Source organism: Ptychodera flava, chromosome 9 (genome assembly GCF_041260155.1).
Source record: "Ptychodera flava strain L36383 chromosome 9, AS_Pfla_20210202, whole genome shotgun sequence".
Lineage (NCBI taxonomy): Eukaryota > Metazoa > Hemichordata > Enteropneusta > Ptychoderidae > Ptychodera > Ptychodera flava.
The window spans coordinates 13,484,463-13,503,128 of NC_091936.1; the positions used below are offsets into that span (position 1 = coordinate 13,484,463).

Sequence of the window (18,666 nt, forward strand, 5' to 3'; positions counted from 1 at the left end):
ATTAATATCACCTAAAATTTGCTTTTTGAGAGCAAATTATGAAATAGAAAATAATATGCATTTTAGTATGAAATTCATTCTATAAAAATATAGACAGAGAGGTAAACAATATTTGTCGAAAATATGTACTTCAAATAAGAGCGTACCGTCAGACTTGTTTTCCAAAATGGCGACAACTCGGTCGGCTGCGGCAAATTCGGTCGTTGCAGACAGTAACCCACACCGTGTGCATGCCGTTCAGATCAGTCCCGGCGAAATTGGAAGACCAATGAACCTTCAGAGAATAGGCCAGAGGAAAGCACAAGTGAAAAGTTATCCAAGGACGAAGAAATTAGAAAAGCTAGGAGTGTACTCGTCCTGCAAGGTCGGCCATTTTCTTTGTCCTTGAATAATTAGCTTGGCTTGGTTGTAAAGTGGGCACTTGCGGTTCACAAGATCGTCAATATTTCAATTTTCTCGTAAACAGTGTTATTGTCATAGTTTTCAATTTATGAAACACAAAATTTGGCATTCACTTCATCCGTCACAAACATTTCGTTTGCATAGAAACACTCACCTGGACACTCGGTGATAATAGAAGTGCATGCAGACCAGTTCATATATGCAAAATAAAACTGAGCAGTTGGAAGTGACTACTTTACTTTGTCGTTGTTTGTGGCAAGAATAAAACGGTCGGAGTGGAGGCGAGGGACCTTTGTAGAATCATTGAGCTACCAAAAGAGCATATTGGTGCCAGCGGAAACGATCCAAATTTATTATTTATATTAATTTAATTAATTAATTTTTTTTATTAACTTTTACCACAAACCGTACGAATCAGATCGCTAAATAAAACTTTCTGCCATATTTTATTTTGGTAATGCCCTCCTGGATGTCCAGTATAGTATAAGCTTACACTCCACACGTTTGTAGGCATCATTTTACAAGTGGTATAGCCACAAACTGATGACATCAAATCGCCGTACACAACACAGACGTCTTGTAATTATGGCACTGTGTATTGTGTACAGTGATTTGACGTCTTCAGTTTGTGGCTATACTACTTGTAAAATGGTGCCCGTTTGAATTCTAATTTGTGTGAAGATTCGTCAGATCCATACATTTTCACTCATTTCATGAGGAAGCTCATTCAATAACATTTGTGCAGCAAGTATGTTTGAAGAATTTTAATGTCACAATAACAAAAATTGAAAGAAAACAACATATTTTACAAAGATTTTCAGTCCTGCCATTCTGAAACCAGCCTCTCTGCAACTACTCCCAACCAACCCATTTATAAGCTGCTAAATTTCATCAGAAATAGCTCATGTTAATGGTAAATCCGCTGATGATAGACAAAAATTAATTACTTCACTGTAGAGATATTATTATACAGTTAAATCAGGTAGTATGTACAAAATTTGGTGGAGTAACAACAAGCTGGGAGATAATGTTCACTTGTGTTGTGAAATAGCCTCTGTCATTTTTGAGTGACAATTCATACATGTATAGTACAGAGTAACAAGGTTATAATTAAGACACTATTATTATACTGTAACAGTATTATCAAATTGACTAAATATCATAATATATCAACCATACCTTCACATCAGCATTGCTTCCATTACTTCAAAATTGAAATGAAGAGGAAGGGTACCTTGTATTGCTTGGTGATATGATGCTCATGATAATAAAACTCTATAAGGTAAACTAGAAATAGTGCACACGCCACTATATCTGTTGACTTGCCCTCACTCAGGTAGCAGTGTTGGTATCTGTTTCATGATAATATGTATTCAAGTAAATCTCAATCATATAAAGTTTCATTTGTAAATAATTTGAATCATTCAACTTTTTAGAGAGCTTTTCATAGCAGTCCATCACATATTATACTGATATGAATATTAAAGATGTACTGATATTCTTGAAATGTTTCACAGGCTGAGGAATCGTGCAAATGCAATGGATGGAAGAATCCGAACCCTCCGCCTAACACGCAACCAGCCAGACTTGACATTGCCACACCATTAGCCAGTCTAACTGACCCATGTAGAAGCTGTAATCATCAACTGGGTAAGGTCATCAGAGATTATAATGCAGAGAAAGTTATACCTGTCTTAACCGAATACCTCTTGCATGTAGAAAGTTTTTAGTGATTTCATTTGGTGAAATATTCATTTAGACAGGCAATCAAACAGCAAAATTATTGTAATTAATATGTTTCTTGTTTATTTTGATAACTGGTGTTCAGAGAAGTTTAGCTTGTAATGGTAAGATCACTTCATCCCATTATCTGCAAAAGTATGCTGTTCATGTTTCATGCAGTTTGTGTAGGGCACAGGAATAGAAATTTCTTCAACCACCAAATCTCACAAATAATTTTTGTTCAGGAAAACACTGCCAAGGAGTTTCCTTCAACTTTGACATGGTTGTCACAACTTTTATCAGTTATCTCATTGAAATTGTTACTTTCTTTCACAGCTGCCCATGTCTCTCACCTGGAAAACACACCAGAAGAGGAGATAAATAGGCTGCTAGGAATTGTTGTTGATGTGGAGAATTTATTCTTGTGTGTACATAAAGAAGAAGACGCTGATACAAAGCAGGTGTATTTTTATTTGTTCAAGGTATGTTCTGTGTTTATTGCAATTCTTTCCTACCAGCAATTTTCCTCTAGATGTTTTTGCAGATTTCAAGGTCCCATTTATTCCTGTGATCACTCTATCTTGCAGTTTCTCTCAATCAGCAAAAGGAGTCCTGCAATGGATGATACACCATGATATCGATTAGATTTTTAATTTTAATTTTGTGTTCCCTGGAACAAAGAAGCAAAAAAAATTATAGAAAAAACTGAGACTTTAATTAATACAATTCATTTAAAGCCAGGGTTTATTCATTACAATTATGAATCTGTGCTTTGCCGTTAAGTTAAAATTGTATACTTTACCTTTATTCTCTTTTCATTAAGATAAAGTATTTTCTCCAAGTATGTTTATTATGATTTCTCTGTATGGAGACTCTATGTGAAAAATTACATGTGTATATCTGATGTTTGATAGAAGATGTATGCAGTATCTCATTTGCCCTCTTTTGCTGTCTTCCAGTTACTCAGAAAATGCATATTACAACAGAGTAAACCTTCAGTTGAGGGACCCCTAGGAAGTCCTCCATTTGAAAAGCCCAGTATTGCCAAGGTAAGAGTCTCTCTCATTGTTGAATCCTTCAGAGTTGCCCTGTCAGAATGTTACTTTTTGAAAATCCGTATAGTTCTTAAAGGTAGTAAGGGTACATGTAGAACCCAGGGTCATCTCCTCAGCAGTCATTTGTGAAATATCTGCTTTTCATTTTATTAATTTTTATGTATGATATGATAGTCATGCTTACCTGACGTAGAGTGCATATTTCAAAAAACATCTGTGCTCAGTGTTTCTCCCAATGGACATACGAAATTAACTTAATTGAATTCACAATTGTCATACAAATTTATCCTAAGTTCCTGCGGCAAAATGAAATTACCACAAACCAATATTATATGTAAGGGTGAATAATGGATGATGCTCAACGCTGTAGATAAAATTTCCTCAGAGTGACCTTAAAACCACAATGTCCGGTATCGTTGTGGTTAAAGCTAGAGTACAAGGACTTCACCCACAAGTTTGAATGAGTAAATGTCATTTTGCTTTGCCCGTGTTTTCCAGTACCAGTAAAGTCACCCATTGTTCTTAACCCCTTGACTACCAAGGCCAATGTATTCCTATATACCAGGCCCCTTATGTAAATATTGATAAAATCTGGGGTGTGGTCATTGCATGAACACTGCTTAGAGTAAAAATTAAGGAAGTACCAATAAACCATATATTTTCTGAATCAGCATGAAATTTCCCACTTTTTCATATATAAATTTTGTATTTCCAGGTCACGTGACTGATCACATGACACGTCATGTGACCAGAATTGGCAAAGAATATGAATATTTGAAGCATCAGGACGTGTTTTGAATCCATAACGGATGCAAATTTGAATACAGTTGCAATTTTCATGGCATTGTCTTTACATATATGTAATAATAACTTCCCTTTACTTTATTTATAGATGTTCTTATTTAAGATTTTTCTCACAAAAGGCAGAGTAAATGAACCATAAACATCAGCATCTGACATGATTCTGTATTTGAAATCAACACATTTTATATTTGTAAACACCTGCTTTATGTCTTCCTTGCAGAAACATTCATCTAAAATGGTTATGATTTATCAAAAAATTTCACAATATTTAAAAATACATTTTAGGGAACAACATATCACATGACCAAACACATGACCAGTCATGTGACCAGTCATATTGATAATATGGCTGCTATAAAATTTCACTGGCTTATAGTAAAAAACTGTATTTCCTCTAGTTTCATTCACGAATATTGCTGTTAATAGAACATATTTACATATAAATCATTTGTTTTCAATAAATAAACATTTCATATCATTAAAAAAAACCCATAAACATCTTCGCGATCGTCTGTACTTCTGAAAACTGTAAACAATCAGTGCGACGCTTCAGTGATCAGCCTGACCTTTCAGGGTCGAGGTCATGGGTCACGACATTTGCTTCCGGATTTTGGCCATACTCGGACGTACGGGGGCGCAATCACATTCTGGCCAGATCGGAATACATCAACCTTAGTTGCGCTGCGTGCCTGTGCCGAAATTACGGGATTTTTAGCGACAAAAACGAAGCAAATACGCCTATTTAACTGTGCCGGATATTTCCGGCACTCAAGGTATATGGTAATTCAATATGGCGCCGGAAATATCCGGCGCCATAGGTAGTCAAGGGGTTAAGAGAAAATATCATCCACATGCATACTGCAACACCAGTATCTCTGTATCATAGAATACATGGTTACTTACGTATGCAATAGTAAATCTCTCAACTCATGATCCAACTCTGAGTTTTGCATTTCTCATGGGTTCTACTTTTGGGAGGATAATCTGTAGTATACTTCAAAAAATATCCTTGATCAGTGTATTTCTTCAAACATTCTAATAATGGAACAGGGAGGATAGGAAAACTATACAGAGAATAATATCAGAAGTGAAAAATTCAAGCAAAATGACAAACGTAGTCCGTATTGTGGTCGATAGTTACACTCTAAAACCCATGTAATAACCTCTCTACATTGTCATTCAACACCAGGGAGTGACAAATTTTGTGCTATACAAATTTGGACACTTGCCACAGAAGGAATGGCAGACCATGTATGACCTAGCCAAGATGTTTCTGCATTGCTTGAATCACTGGAAATTAGAAACACCAACAGTGAGAAAACAGAGGTCCCAGTCCGATGATGTGTCACAGTACAAAGTCAACTACACAAGGTAGTGTGAAAAACCACTGTTATTTATTGCATCTGATGACAAATATCCTGATAGGTGTTTACTAACATCATTTGGACTTTGTTCTGACAGATCGATGTCATGAAAGTAACGTGAAAACATGTAGGCTTTCCCATCAAAAGTCTGTTTGATGTAGGACAATCTTTTATGATAGCGTTCATTGCCAGTGGGCATTAAAATTTGACTAATTGTCATTAGAAATTTTGACAAAATTTCCTGAGGCAAAACTGAAATTGCTACCTACCAAGATTACATTAAGGGTAAATAATTGGTGATGTTCAAAACTATAGATAAACTGCTACCATAACTGACCTAAAATGACAATGTCTGGTAAGTCGTGTTTAAAGCTAAAGTGTTCAGGAATTCATTCACAAGTTTTGAATGAGTAAGTGTCATTTTGCTTTGCCAGTATTTTCCAATACCAGTAAATTCACCCATTGTTCTGAAGAGAAAATATCATCTGCATGCATACTGCAACACCAGTATCTCTGTATCATAGAATACATGGTTACTTACGTATGCAATAGTAAATCTCTCAACTCATGATCCAACTCTTGAGTTTTGCGTTTCTCATGGGTTCTACTTTTGGGAGGACAATCTGTAGAGTTCATCGAATATACTTCAAAAAATATCCGTGCTCACAATATTAGATTGCATTGAGTATACTTCAAAAACATCTGTGTTCTCAATCTTTTGAGTGCTTTGAGTGTACTTCAAAAACAAAACCTATCTATGCTCACAATCTGTTGAGCTCATTGAGTATACTTCAAAAAAATATCAGTTCTTGATGTGTTTTGTATGAACATACTGTACTTATAATATAGAAAAAGAGAGGATAGCATGACATCTGCTAGTCCAAACCAGAATGTTCACCTGCATGTACTTATGCCTGGGAATGTTCTTTTCAGCTGTATTTATTAGAGCTGCTGTTTGCCATGGGTTTTACCACCCATGTCATCTCCCAAAATATCACAAATCAGGTCAAAACTCTTAAAATCAGAAAATGCAATTCTTAATATTTCAAATCAAAATTAACATTCATCCATATTCAGACTATTGATGGGCATTGTTCAGCCTGTAGGTTTGTCAAAAGATGAGCATACTTTCAACTCAATAAAACCTGGCTTCTACTCTTGAATAAATAGTACACATTTTTTGATTCCTTTTGAATCTCAAGTCACATGGTGGCAGTATGAAAAAACTCATGTGTACAAACACATTTGGGAATACAAATACGTTTATTTGTATAAGCGTTTGCTGGCATGGTTTTGTTTGTACCGTCTCTTTCCTACAAATTTTGGGTTTAGCCCATGGTGAAGTGTCATTCCTTTAGAGAAAGAGAATGTAAATTCTGCATCTTTATTCTTTACTCCCTGTAGATGGTTGTGTTACTGCCACGTGCCAGCATTCTGTGACAGCCTGCAGAGGTACGACACCACCATGATATTTGGCAGAACCCTCCTACGATCAGTATTCACAGTGATGAGAAGGCAACTACTTGACAAGTTCCGGTCAGAGAAAGACAAGATGCCTCCGGAAAAGAGAACATTAGTCCTCACTCATTTCCCACGGTGAGAGTCAGAGATGAATGTCTTCAGGAAGTCATTAACTGTGGAGTCATGCCATTATCCATAATTCTAAAATGCATGAGTCTTTGTATGGCATGTTTAATTTCCTAGTATGGATGCACTGAACAAGAGGAATGACGGCCATCACTCAGTTCATACTATTATTGCTCTGCATGCTTTGTGCAAAATTCAATTCTTCAACTAATGTTAATTAAAATCTGTGCATACCTGAAATAAAATTATCACTGCCCCGTCGTATATGTCTGCAAATTTCCTCTGTCTTTTATTCAATGTATACAAGCCTTTGATTCAAATATGTCATTTGTCTGAGGTACTTCTAATACTAATCATGCTCATTGCCTCTTTTTATCTTGTTTGTGTGAAGTCTTAAAAAAACAATCTGAAGAAACAACATTATTTTTTTTCATTATATTCACTGAACCTTGTATTTTCTCTGTTGTGGAACATCGCTAAAATTGTAGTTCTTTTTGCCATATCCAAGACTTGAAATAGTAGTTGCTGATGCTGAATTTCAAATTCTTTCCAGATTCCTGTCCATGTTAGAAGAAGAGGTGTATGGTTCGTCATCTCCAATATGGGATCCTGAATTTTCTCACATTCCAGCCAATATGCCATTATCTTCACCAACTCCAGAAGCTCGTAAGTTTCTAACATGTTATACAAAGTTGTGGTCAACATATATCATTGCTTTTTTGACAGTTAGGCTTCGGTCATTAATATCATTGTAAAACTTTTAGTGAACGGAAACGGTTTTTGAAGCATGAAGACTTAACGAAATTGTACATACTGTCACACTGTAAAGATGCACATTTAGATGTCAGATTCAACCTAATGTATGGACACTGAGATTTAGTACATATGACTTTGCATCGTGTCTTATACATTACTGATAGCACTAAGTGTGCAAAGACTGCATAGTTTTAACCTATTATGTAAATCAGTGGAAAAAAAAGACATTCTACCTTCTTTTGTCAACAAGAAAATGTATCAGAGGGTATACAAGGAAGTTGTGTTTGATGTTTGAAATGATATCACTATAAAAAAAAATTGGCAAAGTACTGTTTAAGCTTTGACCAACCAGAGTTGAAATTCCAATCTTTTCACATCGCAGCAAGTACTCCAACAACTGCAAACAGTACACCCTCACTAGGTCGTATAAACATCACCACTGCCACATCTACGTCTTCCGCGAGTGGAGATAACCTTACATCTTTCAATCTGAGTCCAAGTCTCATCAATTCTAAGAGAGGTGGCAAGCTGGGACCCCTCTCTCCATTGCAAGCCGAACCAGGTAAGTGTAGTACAAGAATTTGGGGTGTGAAGGGGATTGGGGTGGAACTGCCTGTTTTTAGGCTACTGTTCACTGTCATGAACCTAAGCTTTACAGGTCTAAGTGTGCTCAGATCTGGTGTCAGATCAAGTGATCCCCTTTGGTGTAACCCTGCTGTTAATCTTGGAACGGGGTAAACCAGTTTTTCTACAGCCAGGGTTTTCCTTATAAAGGTAGAATGCGCCTCAGGGACAGACATTCAGACTCTCAGTTCTTTACAATACTTTTCTGATCTATCCCTTTGGGCTTTAGGATTAAATAAAATTTTCACTGTCATATTTTTGTGAAAAATGTCATTTTTCTCATAGAGTTAACACAGGGATGGTGGCCACTTTTGAATTTCAAATATTGGTATTAACATAAAGTAATTTGTTTCTCTGGTACCAAACTTTGCACAGTGACCCCTGATTTTCATTCTTGCTTTTGAAAGAGATGGTTGAAAGTTTCCATCAGGAAAGTTTGAAGAAAAGTTCAGGTCTGTCACTTTCCAGGCACTACCTTTAATGTGATAGTGCATACTGCAACACCAGTATCTCTGTATCATAGAATACATGGTTACTTATGTATGCAATAGTAAATCTCTCAACTCATGATCCAACTCAGAGTTTTGCATTTCTCATGGGTTCTACTTTTGAGGGAACATACCAAGTTTTGTGCAGAAATATTGTCCACGATAGATACATTACACAATCTTCCAATTACTGTATCGATAGCATGATATCAATGTGTGTGAATCAGGTTTGTGGAAAGAAAAGCACCTACCTATAATGGTATGTGAACAGCTGTAGATGCAAGCAGAATCAACCACTTTCACCTTATTGACCTATGTTGCTATTCTATGCCTGTGCAGGGGAGAAGAGAAAACTTGAGGGTCCACAAAGCATTGAAGATGCCAAGAGACAGAAGATAGAGGGCGACATACCACTGGAGACTGTCAGTGAAGTCCTGTCAACAATCACTGACCCATCAGCCATGCTTGGACCAGAGGTACATGTCACCACACTCATCTCTGTGTAATTGAAATTTTTGTCTTCCCTCAAAATATTTGCAGTTTATTCATAAACCACCTGAGAACGCTATTGCAAACTTACAAGAATGTAGCACCAGATAATGAATAAATTGTATGATCTATAAGAAACTATTGTTACCAGTTACTTCAGTGTAAGAAATCTGGAAAGGACACATTAGTCTTCAACTTTCAAATATTTGATACCAGGAATTTCTATGGACCCTAATGTTTGTCAATTCAGATAAGATTATTGAACCCGTACCATTTCCTTAGTCAGCAGTCTCTGTTCCATTCTCGAGTTAGAGTAACTCAATTTTCAATGATTCTAGCTTCTAGGTATTGCAAAAATTGAGAGATTGTGGAATTTACCAGAAATATTTTTACTTGTTGCAGAGTAACCTTTTCACAGCTAATGCAGCGCGTGATGAGACAGCAAGGATGGAGGAAAAGAGGGGCGTTATTGAATTTCATGTCATCGGCAACTCATTAACTCGTAAACCGTCAAAGGAGACCTTGGTGTGGTTGGTTGGACTGCAGAATGTGTTCTCTCATCAGCTGCCCAGGATGCCCAAAGAGTACATCACAAGACTTGTTTTTGACCCGTGAGTATAAACAATTGTATATTCTTCATACTTGAAAGCTGAACCCACAGGCTACTCATATTTCCACTGAATCCTGGCAGCTCTTCAGTGACACTTTTGTTTTTTCAAAGACAAGTGGTAGTGATTTTGTGCATCTGTCTGGCACCAGCATTGACCCTTCCAATTTCACTGTTGTTTCAGGTTGTTATGGATCTTTATTCATTTTCCTTGCGAATAATTGATGGCTAATAATGAATGATGTATATATTTTAATTAATGTGTACATCTAGAAATCCACCTTTCATAGTCAACGACAGTATTTAGAGATCTCTTACATTCACCGTTCATTTGTATGCTTGTGATTCTACTTGCATTGCAACCATCACAATAGCAGTTTTTGAAATGTTTGATTGACAGAAAACATAAGACACTGGCATTGGTGAAGGACAACAGGGTGATTGGCGGTGTTTGCTTCCGTATGTTTCCAACACAAGGATTCACTGAAATTGTCTTCTGTGCTGTCACATCAAATGAACAGGTCAAGGTAAGGAACAGCCATGTGTGAGCATGCCTTTCTTGTACCTGACTTTTACCATAATGATCACATTCATGAGGGATATTGTTGCTAAACAGCTGTTGTGGCAGATATTTGTATTTTCCTTTGGTTGAAGTAATTTTTTATTGATAATAGTTTGTAAAAAGGTGCTTGCAGACCTATAATTGAACTCCTGTAGTTGCTGCTAGTAGTACTTTGCAACAAAACTTTCTGCAACACAAACTCCATTGACTGGTTACTTTTGATCACTGCCAGCTTTAGAACTGATTAATGCATCGTCAGGGAAGTCACTCTGAATTTTGAGCTATTGAAGAAAACACTGCCCTCATTTGTGGCTTCCACAGACAGCTATGCCTGTTTGTATGATTTTGTGATGTTCGTAACTTGCCCAGTTACCACAAAATGTCACAGAGATCTGTCAATATGCATTTTGATTCCGGCAAACAAATTCTCTTTCCAAAAACATTCCCATCAATTATAAGCTAGTGAAACAACACTGCTGGTCTCAAAAATTGCGGCCCAACCTTTAAAAAAAAAATACCTCTTTTGTTCAAGTGGGTGTTCATTTCTAATCCCTTGACCAATGATCTCACACTGTTTCAATTCAAGATTTGATTATTATTTTGCACAGGGTTATGGCACACACTTGATGAACCATCTCAAAGATTACCATATCAAACACGGTGTCTACCACTTGCTGACTTTTGCAGATGAGTACGCCATTGGCTACTTCAAGAAACAGGTATTCATTAGCTACTATAGACTATAGTCTATAGAAGCTATTGGGATGGGTATCCGTCCGGCGTCCGTCGTCAGTCTGTATGTATGTATGTATGTATGTCCGTTTGTGAGGCGTCCGTCCACTCAAATATCTTGAGAACCGCAGTACTTACTGATTTGATATTTGTTGTGTAGATGAAAAATATGATTTTGAGAAACTATTTTTTTAATTTTTTGATATTGTTGAAAATAGGCAAATTAATGCCAAAAAAGGTGTTTTTGGTAAAAAATCTTCTTCTTCATAACCGCTGGTCAGACAGCTTTGTTATTTGGTATACAGGTCCCTAGGGGTAACCCAACTTAGATTTGTTCAAATTGTGATGAAATATGCAAATGTGTATTTTTAAGGAATTTTTTTGTCATTTTGGTCAAAATTTGACTTACATTGTATGTAATTCTTGTACTGTATAAACCCTATCAATTCACCCAGAAAAAAATAATTAATATGATTTTAAATAATTGAATTAATTAGGAAATCATCAAAGCCAAAATAATTTTAGTGTAGAATTATCAGAAAGTTCAACTTTTTTTGACAGTTCATAGTGAAATGCTACCATCTTGGAGGATTAAAACATGTAAAGGCAACTTTCCTGAATCCCAACTTTGACATATTCTGAACTGTCATTTATTGTGCCCTGTATGCTATCTAAAAGAAATTGCTCAAAATAGTCAATAGAGATAGAGATAGAGATAGAGAAAGTTCTAATTTCCATTTATGGTTGACTTGGTAAGGATAAAATAAAATTACTTTTTGAGGAAAAAAATAGAGTGGTCAATTAAAGAGAGGTCAAAGTGATAGGGTTTTTATGGTAAAGCCCAGTGGGCTGTAAGATTCCTCATGTGCTATTTATAGCAATTATGCAATCTGTGTAAACAGTGCAATGAAAGTTACATGATTCCTTATAATGCTTTTGATGACCTTGAACTTCTTCAGTTTCAAACATTTGTCTCTTCAGTGTGCTTTCTCTGAGTATGTACAGTCTCAACTTATTCAACAGAAAAAAATACAATGTTAATCAAAGATATCCACCTTCTTCATCAATACATGTGTCACAAAAGATTATTCTCTACATAACACAGCAGAGCTCTGTCAACTGTTGAGTTGCTTGTTCTTTCAAAACCGCTGGTCAGACAGCTTTAATATTTGGTGTACAAGTCCCTAGGATGACCTAAGTGAGATAATTTCATACAGTCAGGAAATACTTAATTTTGTATCCATGTCTATAGTAGCTTCAGGGACTTTGGCCCTATGTTTTTACTTTGGACTCAGAGATGTTTTTCCCTTTGTAAAGTTTTCAGTGTTGAATACAGAGTGCCTTGCATGAGGAAAGAAAGTTTTGCATTGTAAACCATTGAGAATACCGTCCTACAATGTAATCCCTTTGATTTCAGTAATAGCACTATTCAGGGAGAAATGGTTTACATGGCAAGCCATAGCACGCAGCCAGTTATTGTATCTTGTGTACCGTAAACTAATCCAAAAGACGTACTGCACTATAGATGATTGATGTCTTCAACTATAATGTGAAATTGTACCGTCAATGGTTGTTCTCTTCATGAGCTTTATTACAGACATTATCATATTGCTCAAGTTATTTGTTAACTTGTAAAACAAACTAAAAACTTTTCTTTGTATGTGCAAGTTGTGAAAACAGCAAGCTGGCAATGAGACAAACCATGTGGTGAAGTAAAGGAAGATTGCTGGAATAATTGCAAAACACTGCACACTTCCTGTGTGACAGGACAAATTTTTCTCCCCGGGCTTAATTGATTTTAACCTGACTACATTGAATGCCAGAAATATCTGGCACCATGCTGAATAAACATATCAGAAAATTCTTCCAGATCGTACATTTGTCCACACTGTATTTATATACAGGATAACATAAGCAATTGTAGACAAGTGATTAGACACAATTAAATCTTTTTCTTCTGATTCTTGGTGTACCAATGCAGCAGCTGTTGTTGTCATTGGCCAAGTTTTTACAGAAGAGAGAAATTGATCTATGATTGCATCATTTCCTCCAGCGAAAAATGAAAGATGTCTCTCCCATTACTACACTCCTCCCTTCTCAGAGCAGCAGATCATGGAGAGCATCCTAAAATGACAAATCTTTGAGTCTAACCCCCTCAAAAAAAAGACGGATATTTTTCAAGCTTGTGCTTTGCATGTAATTTGTATAATATATGTGTGCATTTTGTTGCAGGGGTTTTCCAAAGACATCAAGTTGCCCAAGTCAACATACATGGGATACATCAAAGACTACGAAGGCGCCACCCTGATGGGATGCCAGATAAATCCCAGAATTCCATACACTGAATTCTCTCACATCATCAGAAAACAGAAAGAGGTTAGGATGATACATTATGACTTCAGTAGGAGAGTTAGTTTCTTTTACGGAAATTTGTAGTTGGTAAAGAGTGTAGAAATTAAAACTTTACCACTTTCATTTGATTGATATGACTGCTTATCCCATTCAGTCTCTCTGATATCCATATACATCTAGATTAAAATATAATTGATGGTTGGAAACGTTGTTGAATTAAAAGTTTTCATATTTGCAAATGGATAAAAAAAAGAGTCCATTACGTGTATTAGAAAACCAAGCATGTGGATGCTGTAATTTTTGTGGCCACAACATTTTGTGGGGTTTTTTAATATTTGTAAACCAGGTTGGTTCCTCCACAGATGTCAGATGATGTCACTGAGAAGAGAAAACTGCAGATTCAGATCATTACTACCAGCTGTGCAGGAAAAAGACAGAAGCAGCTTTGCTCTCACAACTCTGTATTCAGTGGACAAATATGTCAGCAATATGGAATTTGATCTCTTCTATGGTTAAGCCATCTGTTTAATCAGGATGTTTATTTTTTCAATTTTTGATGTTGTGTAGATTGTGAAGAAATTGACTGATAGGAAACAGGAACAGATCCGTAAAATACATGCAGGACTGACATGTTTCAAGGAAGGACTCCGATGTATCCCCATTGAAAATATACCTGGCATAAGTGAGTATGAACGCAAGTAATGTCAGATTACCAGCTGAATTCAGCACTCGTTAAACATATTACAAAAATGTTCTAAATCTTTCCTTGTGATCCAGGATGAATTTGCAAAATAGTTGATCCAAAACTGTAATAGTTTGTTAGGATCAATTCAAGAAATATACACTGTTTGTGTCTCTGGGACAAATGTCCAAATAATTTATTTGATCAGCTGAAACACGGCAAATTTATGTATTTGTAATGTTGGTATGCCAGTAATCAGTGGATCCTGTCACGAGTGCTGCACAGTTAAAGTTGAAAACCTGATTTTGCAGTAACTCATCATTTTCAGTAGAAAATCTGTTACACCATGATTGCAGCAGATTGTTTCTGACCAAAACGGACCTCACTCTGTGATTGTTTTAGACCTACATCAGTTTCCCATCTTTAAAAGAAAGTCAGCAGGAAGTTCTGAGAGAACATTCAGTAAACAGAAGAAAACACTCCTTTTCACACTGTAGTATGTTTATGTTGGCCCTACCTCATGAAAACCCCTTGTTTCAAATGGCATAGGTAAACCTTTGAGAACACTCCTGGTTTTCAATTACACATTGACATGCAACTGTCCTTATTGTGAGATACAGGAGTATTGGGAATCAGCCACTGATGTGTCCTTGTTTGTTTGCTACACAGGGGAATCTGGATGGAGACCAAGCAAAGAGAGAGGCAAAGGTGCCAACCTGACTGAGGATCAACTCTACAGTGCTTTCAAAACCATACTGACACAAGTCAGGGTGAGATTAATTCTTTTAATTTGCAGACTTAGTGCCGTTCTACCCCAATCTGAACCCATGGCATCTTTGATAGTACAGCTAAGTCACATTCAAAACATGTGCACAACGTAAAAGAAATTTCAATACAACAACATATTGCATGTAGAAGTATGAACAGGCATTTGATGGACATCATGTGTATGAAGATCTTGACATCAAGAGAAACGAAACACCTACATGAAAAATATGTCTCCAGGTATGATAAACCCAACCATGTAAACTGAATGTATGTAGGGAAGTTCATTTTTAAAAGCATTTTTAAAAGCTACAAGTTTGAGCCAATGTATACCACAGTTGAATGGACATGTTCTGTTAAATTGTCTCTGTTTGAACTCTATAGAGAGAGAGTGTATTAGTAATAATATTAGTGTAACAGTTCTGAGGATAAACCATTGGTGAGGACAGCAAATTACCTGTCTTCAGAATTCAAATCTGCTCACTGTCGTGTAATAATTTCTCACATGTCTACTAACACACAACAAGCTGTACCCCACAACTGAACAGAATAATGTGTCAAATACTGTTTGCTGTTATTTTGTCAAATATCTGACACCAAAATCTTGATTTTTTCAGAGCCATGCCAGTGCTTGGCCGTTCCTACGACCAGTAGAGAAGTCTGAGGCACCAGATTACTATGATCATATCAAGTATCCAATGGGTGAGTAGCGTAGTACAAACACTACATTATCCATCTATCTGTTATGCAACCATCTGGTTGTAATAAGAATTTTCTAACAGTTAGACAACATAAATATTCACAAAGCTAACCATGTGGACATAGCTTGTTTCCATTTACGTGACACAAGTTACAAGAGGTCCTATGAAACAAAGTTCCTCACATTGGTTGAATATGGCAGTTTAAAGACAAAAAGAGTGACAATCATTAGTTAAGTATGCTAAAGAACTTGATATTTTCTTCCGCAGATCTGAAGACCATGACAGAAAGAATGAAGAGTAGATACTACGTCTCCAAGAAGCTGTTTATCGCTGACATGCAGAGAATCTTCAGTAACTGCAGGGCATACAATGATCCTGACACAGAGTACTGTAAGTGTGCTAACACTCTAGAGAGGTTTTTCTTCAACAAACTGAAGGAAACTGGACTCACTGACAAGTAGATGAGAAAGATAGCCTGGACTGTAGCTGGACACCCTTGGTTGTTCAACCCCAGAACTGCAACTAGTATTGTGCTCTGGAGAAGAGACTCAGTCGGAATGAAAGGAATATTGTGTGTACAGTATTCCTGAGGAATGCTTTGAACTCAACAAGAAAGCCATGATACATTGTCAACACATCGTGATTTGTTCACAAATTTTCAGTAGTACTTTGTGAACCTGTTCATTCCCGATGCCCTGTGGACAGGTCCATAATCACCACTGATAACAATGGGTTTGGGTGAAACCATGGTGGTGAAAGGATTAACTGTCATTCCTCAACATAACAGCAGGGTTCAGTTCACAAGCAATCATTGCCATTGCATCACATTCTGAATGCCACCACACACAAATATACGGTTACCGCTTACAGTTCAATATTGAAGAGCATGGGGCTGAACAGTGATTTTCACAGTTGGCAGAGCCACAAAATGACCAGTGTAGGTTTTCTAGAAAGGCAGCTTGAGAAACTCATAAACTATGTACATTAGTTGACCTGACTGATGCCTTCTAAATTTGATACTGCAGATGGGAGACTTTTGCATTAAAAATGAAATGGCATTTTTGTCGTCAAGTAGATCGTGGTGTTACTTGAGTGGCTTCTAATGTAATGAAAGTGAATGTTGTCCAATAGAAAGGTGACTACATTGTCTGTTGATAATTTCATGTGCCATGAACTTCAAAATCATTGTATTGTATGCATAGGCAACAACCAGGTTTACATTCATGATAGTGAGAGATGTATTGATACATGCATAGTTTTTCTGCATTGATAATCCATGTTTTTTATTTCAATTTGAAGGCCCGTTAGACTGAAATATTTTCAAAAACACTAACATATTTGCAATGTAAGAAGAATGTACAGTTTATTTTCATTTGAGTATGTCCTCTAAAAGGAGAGAATCAGGATTCTTTACATCCGCACATTTCTAGAAAACATCAAAATATTTTGTCAGTCTTACTTGCTATTTTATCAAATACTCTCAAAATATCATTGTAGGAGAATACATGCGCCCTCTATGGTCAGTTCAATGCTAGGGATTTGCAAGGATCTCCAGAATGTGATGAATATTTTCATTATACATTTTATGTGCTAAGCCATAAACCCTGTAGAAAATTCAAGGGTCTTTGGTTAAGCTAAGGGCTGATGCTTGGAATTCAAGTGATGCTTTGTTTTAAATAAGTTTAACTCCTAATCTTGTCTGTTAAATCCTTAGGCACACTTGTATGACAAAAATAACACCAAGTGATTTTACCGAAACATTTAAATGGAATCATAAATTGAAGAAAAGACATGTAGTGCAAAATAGACTAGTTTCTTGCTTGCAATGTATTTTAAAATGGCGCTTGAGATTTGAGTTCAAATACAATGGAGGATGATCCACTGCACGCAAAGACTGAGTAATAAACCATCAACAGCAATATTGTTGTTATATAAATGATAATAAATATTCATGTATGTGTTCATAACTGTCAGCATAGCTCAATTCAAGCATTGAAATATAAACTTGTAGTCAATGGGGAGCTTTTTGTAGAGAGCCAAGCCTAACTGCGAGACTATTTATGTTGTAACTCATCAATTGTACCAGTACATTTGGGCACACGTGTATTTTTGGTATCATGTGCAATACTTATATCTTTCAAGAGAAACAAAATAAATACAAAAGTCCATTTTTTTTGTAGCTTTTGCCATATTCATTTGAAAACATTTATTTATTTGTAATGTTTAACATCTTTGTGTTAAAAATAAACAAAACATTGAAAGGTATGAAATTAATGCTGTTGTGTTTTTGTACATTTTTGCTCATCAAAATACACACTCACCTACATACACAGAGTTGCTGCTGCAAACTTTTCCACGTATGAAAGTTGAGTTTGGTTGAGTCAAGAAACAAGTTGCAGCTATACTGACTTTATATACTCAATTGCATTGGGATACCATATTTGAAAGTTTTTTTGGGGGTATACGAGAGATGTGTCTGGAATGTGAAAGACTAACTTTTGCTCAAACTTTCCACAAGGAAACTTTAAGCATTCTCTTTCAAAATCAAGAATGAAAAATCAGGTGTCACCATGCAAAGTTAGGTACTAGAGAAACAGATTACCTTTAATTTAGGGACCGTTCAGTGTTTACGGCCGGGGGGGGGGCAAAATCGGGGGGGGGGGTCATCCTAATTTTGGAATCCACGAAGGGGGGGTCCATCGCTTTTTCACTGGTAGGAAAGGGGGGATCACCACATTTTCAAAAACATAATCCCTACAATAATGTTCACTTTATGCCATGGCCATGATCGACCCTCTTTACCTGCGGGCGCCTTCGGCGGCCCACTACAATAAATTGACTTTATGTATTACCCATGACCCTCTTAACGGGCAGAGGCCTTTGGCAGCCCACTCCAATTAGGTTTACTTCGTGCAACGGCCATGATCGACCCTCTTTACCGGCGGGCCACCTTCAGCGGCCCACTACAATAAAT

The 18,666-nt window shown here is 36.6% G+C and overlaps 1 protein-coding gene across 1 annotated transcript; it reads left to right on the plus strand.

The window, feature by feature from the left end:
* The first annotated feature begins 148 nt into the window (after window positions 1–148).
* LOC139140049 (histone acetyltransferase KAT2A-like) lies at window positions 149–17,966 on the plus strand. Its single transcript, XM_070709045.1, has 17 exons — window positions 149–364; window positions 1,920–2,052; window positions 2,461–2,606; window positions 3,084–3,173; window positions 5,173–5,354; window positions 6,752–6,943; window positions 7,488–7,600; window positions 8,073–8,252; window positions 9,142–9,278; window positions 9,694–9,902; window positions 10,299–10,425; window positions 11,069–11,179; window positions 13,425–13,568; window positions 14,112–14,226; window positions 14,896–14,996; window positions 15,609–15,693; window positions 15,960–17,966. Exons 1-17 carry the CDS (start codon window positions 167–169, stop codon window positions 16,151–16,153), a joined length of 2,457 nt encoding a protein of 818 aa, XP_070565146.1. The 5' UTR covers window positions 149–166; the 3' UTR covers window positions 16,154–17,966.
* The last annotated feature ends 700 nt before the right edge of the window (window positions 17,967–18,666 follow it).

Bases quoted from the DNA above. Each gene is read 5' to 3' on its own strand.
- LOC139140049 (XM_070709045.1), top strand. From the start codon at position 167: ATGGCGACAACTCGGTCGGCTGCGGCAAATTCGGTCGTTGCAGACAGT. The intron at 3,174-5,172 runs GTAAGAGTCTCT...ATTCAACACCAG, and splicing joins AAAAGCCCAGTATTGCCAAG to GGAGTGACAAATTTTGTGCT. The intron at 10,426-11,068 runs GTAAGGAACAGC...TATTTTGCACAG, and splicing joins CATCAAATGAACAGGTCAAG to GGTTATGGCACACACTTGAT.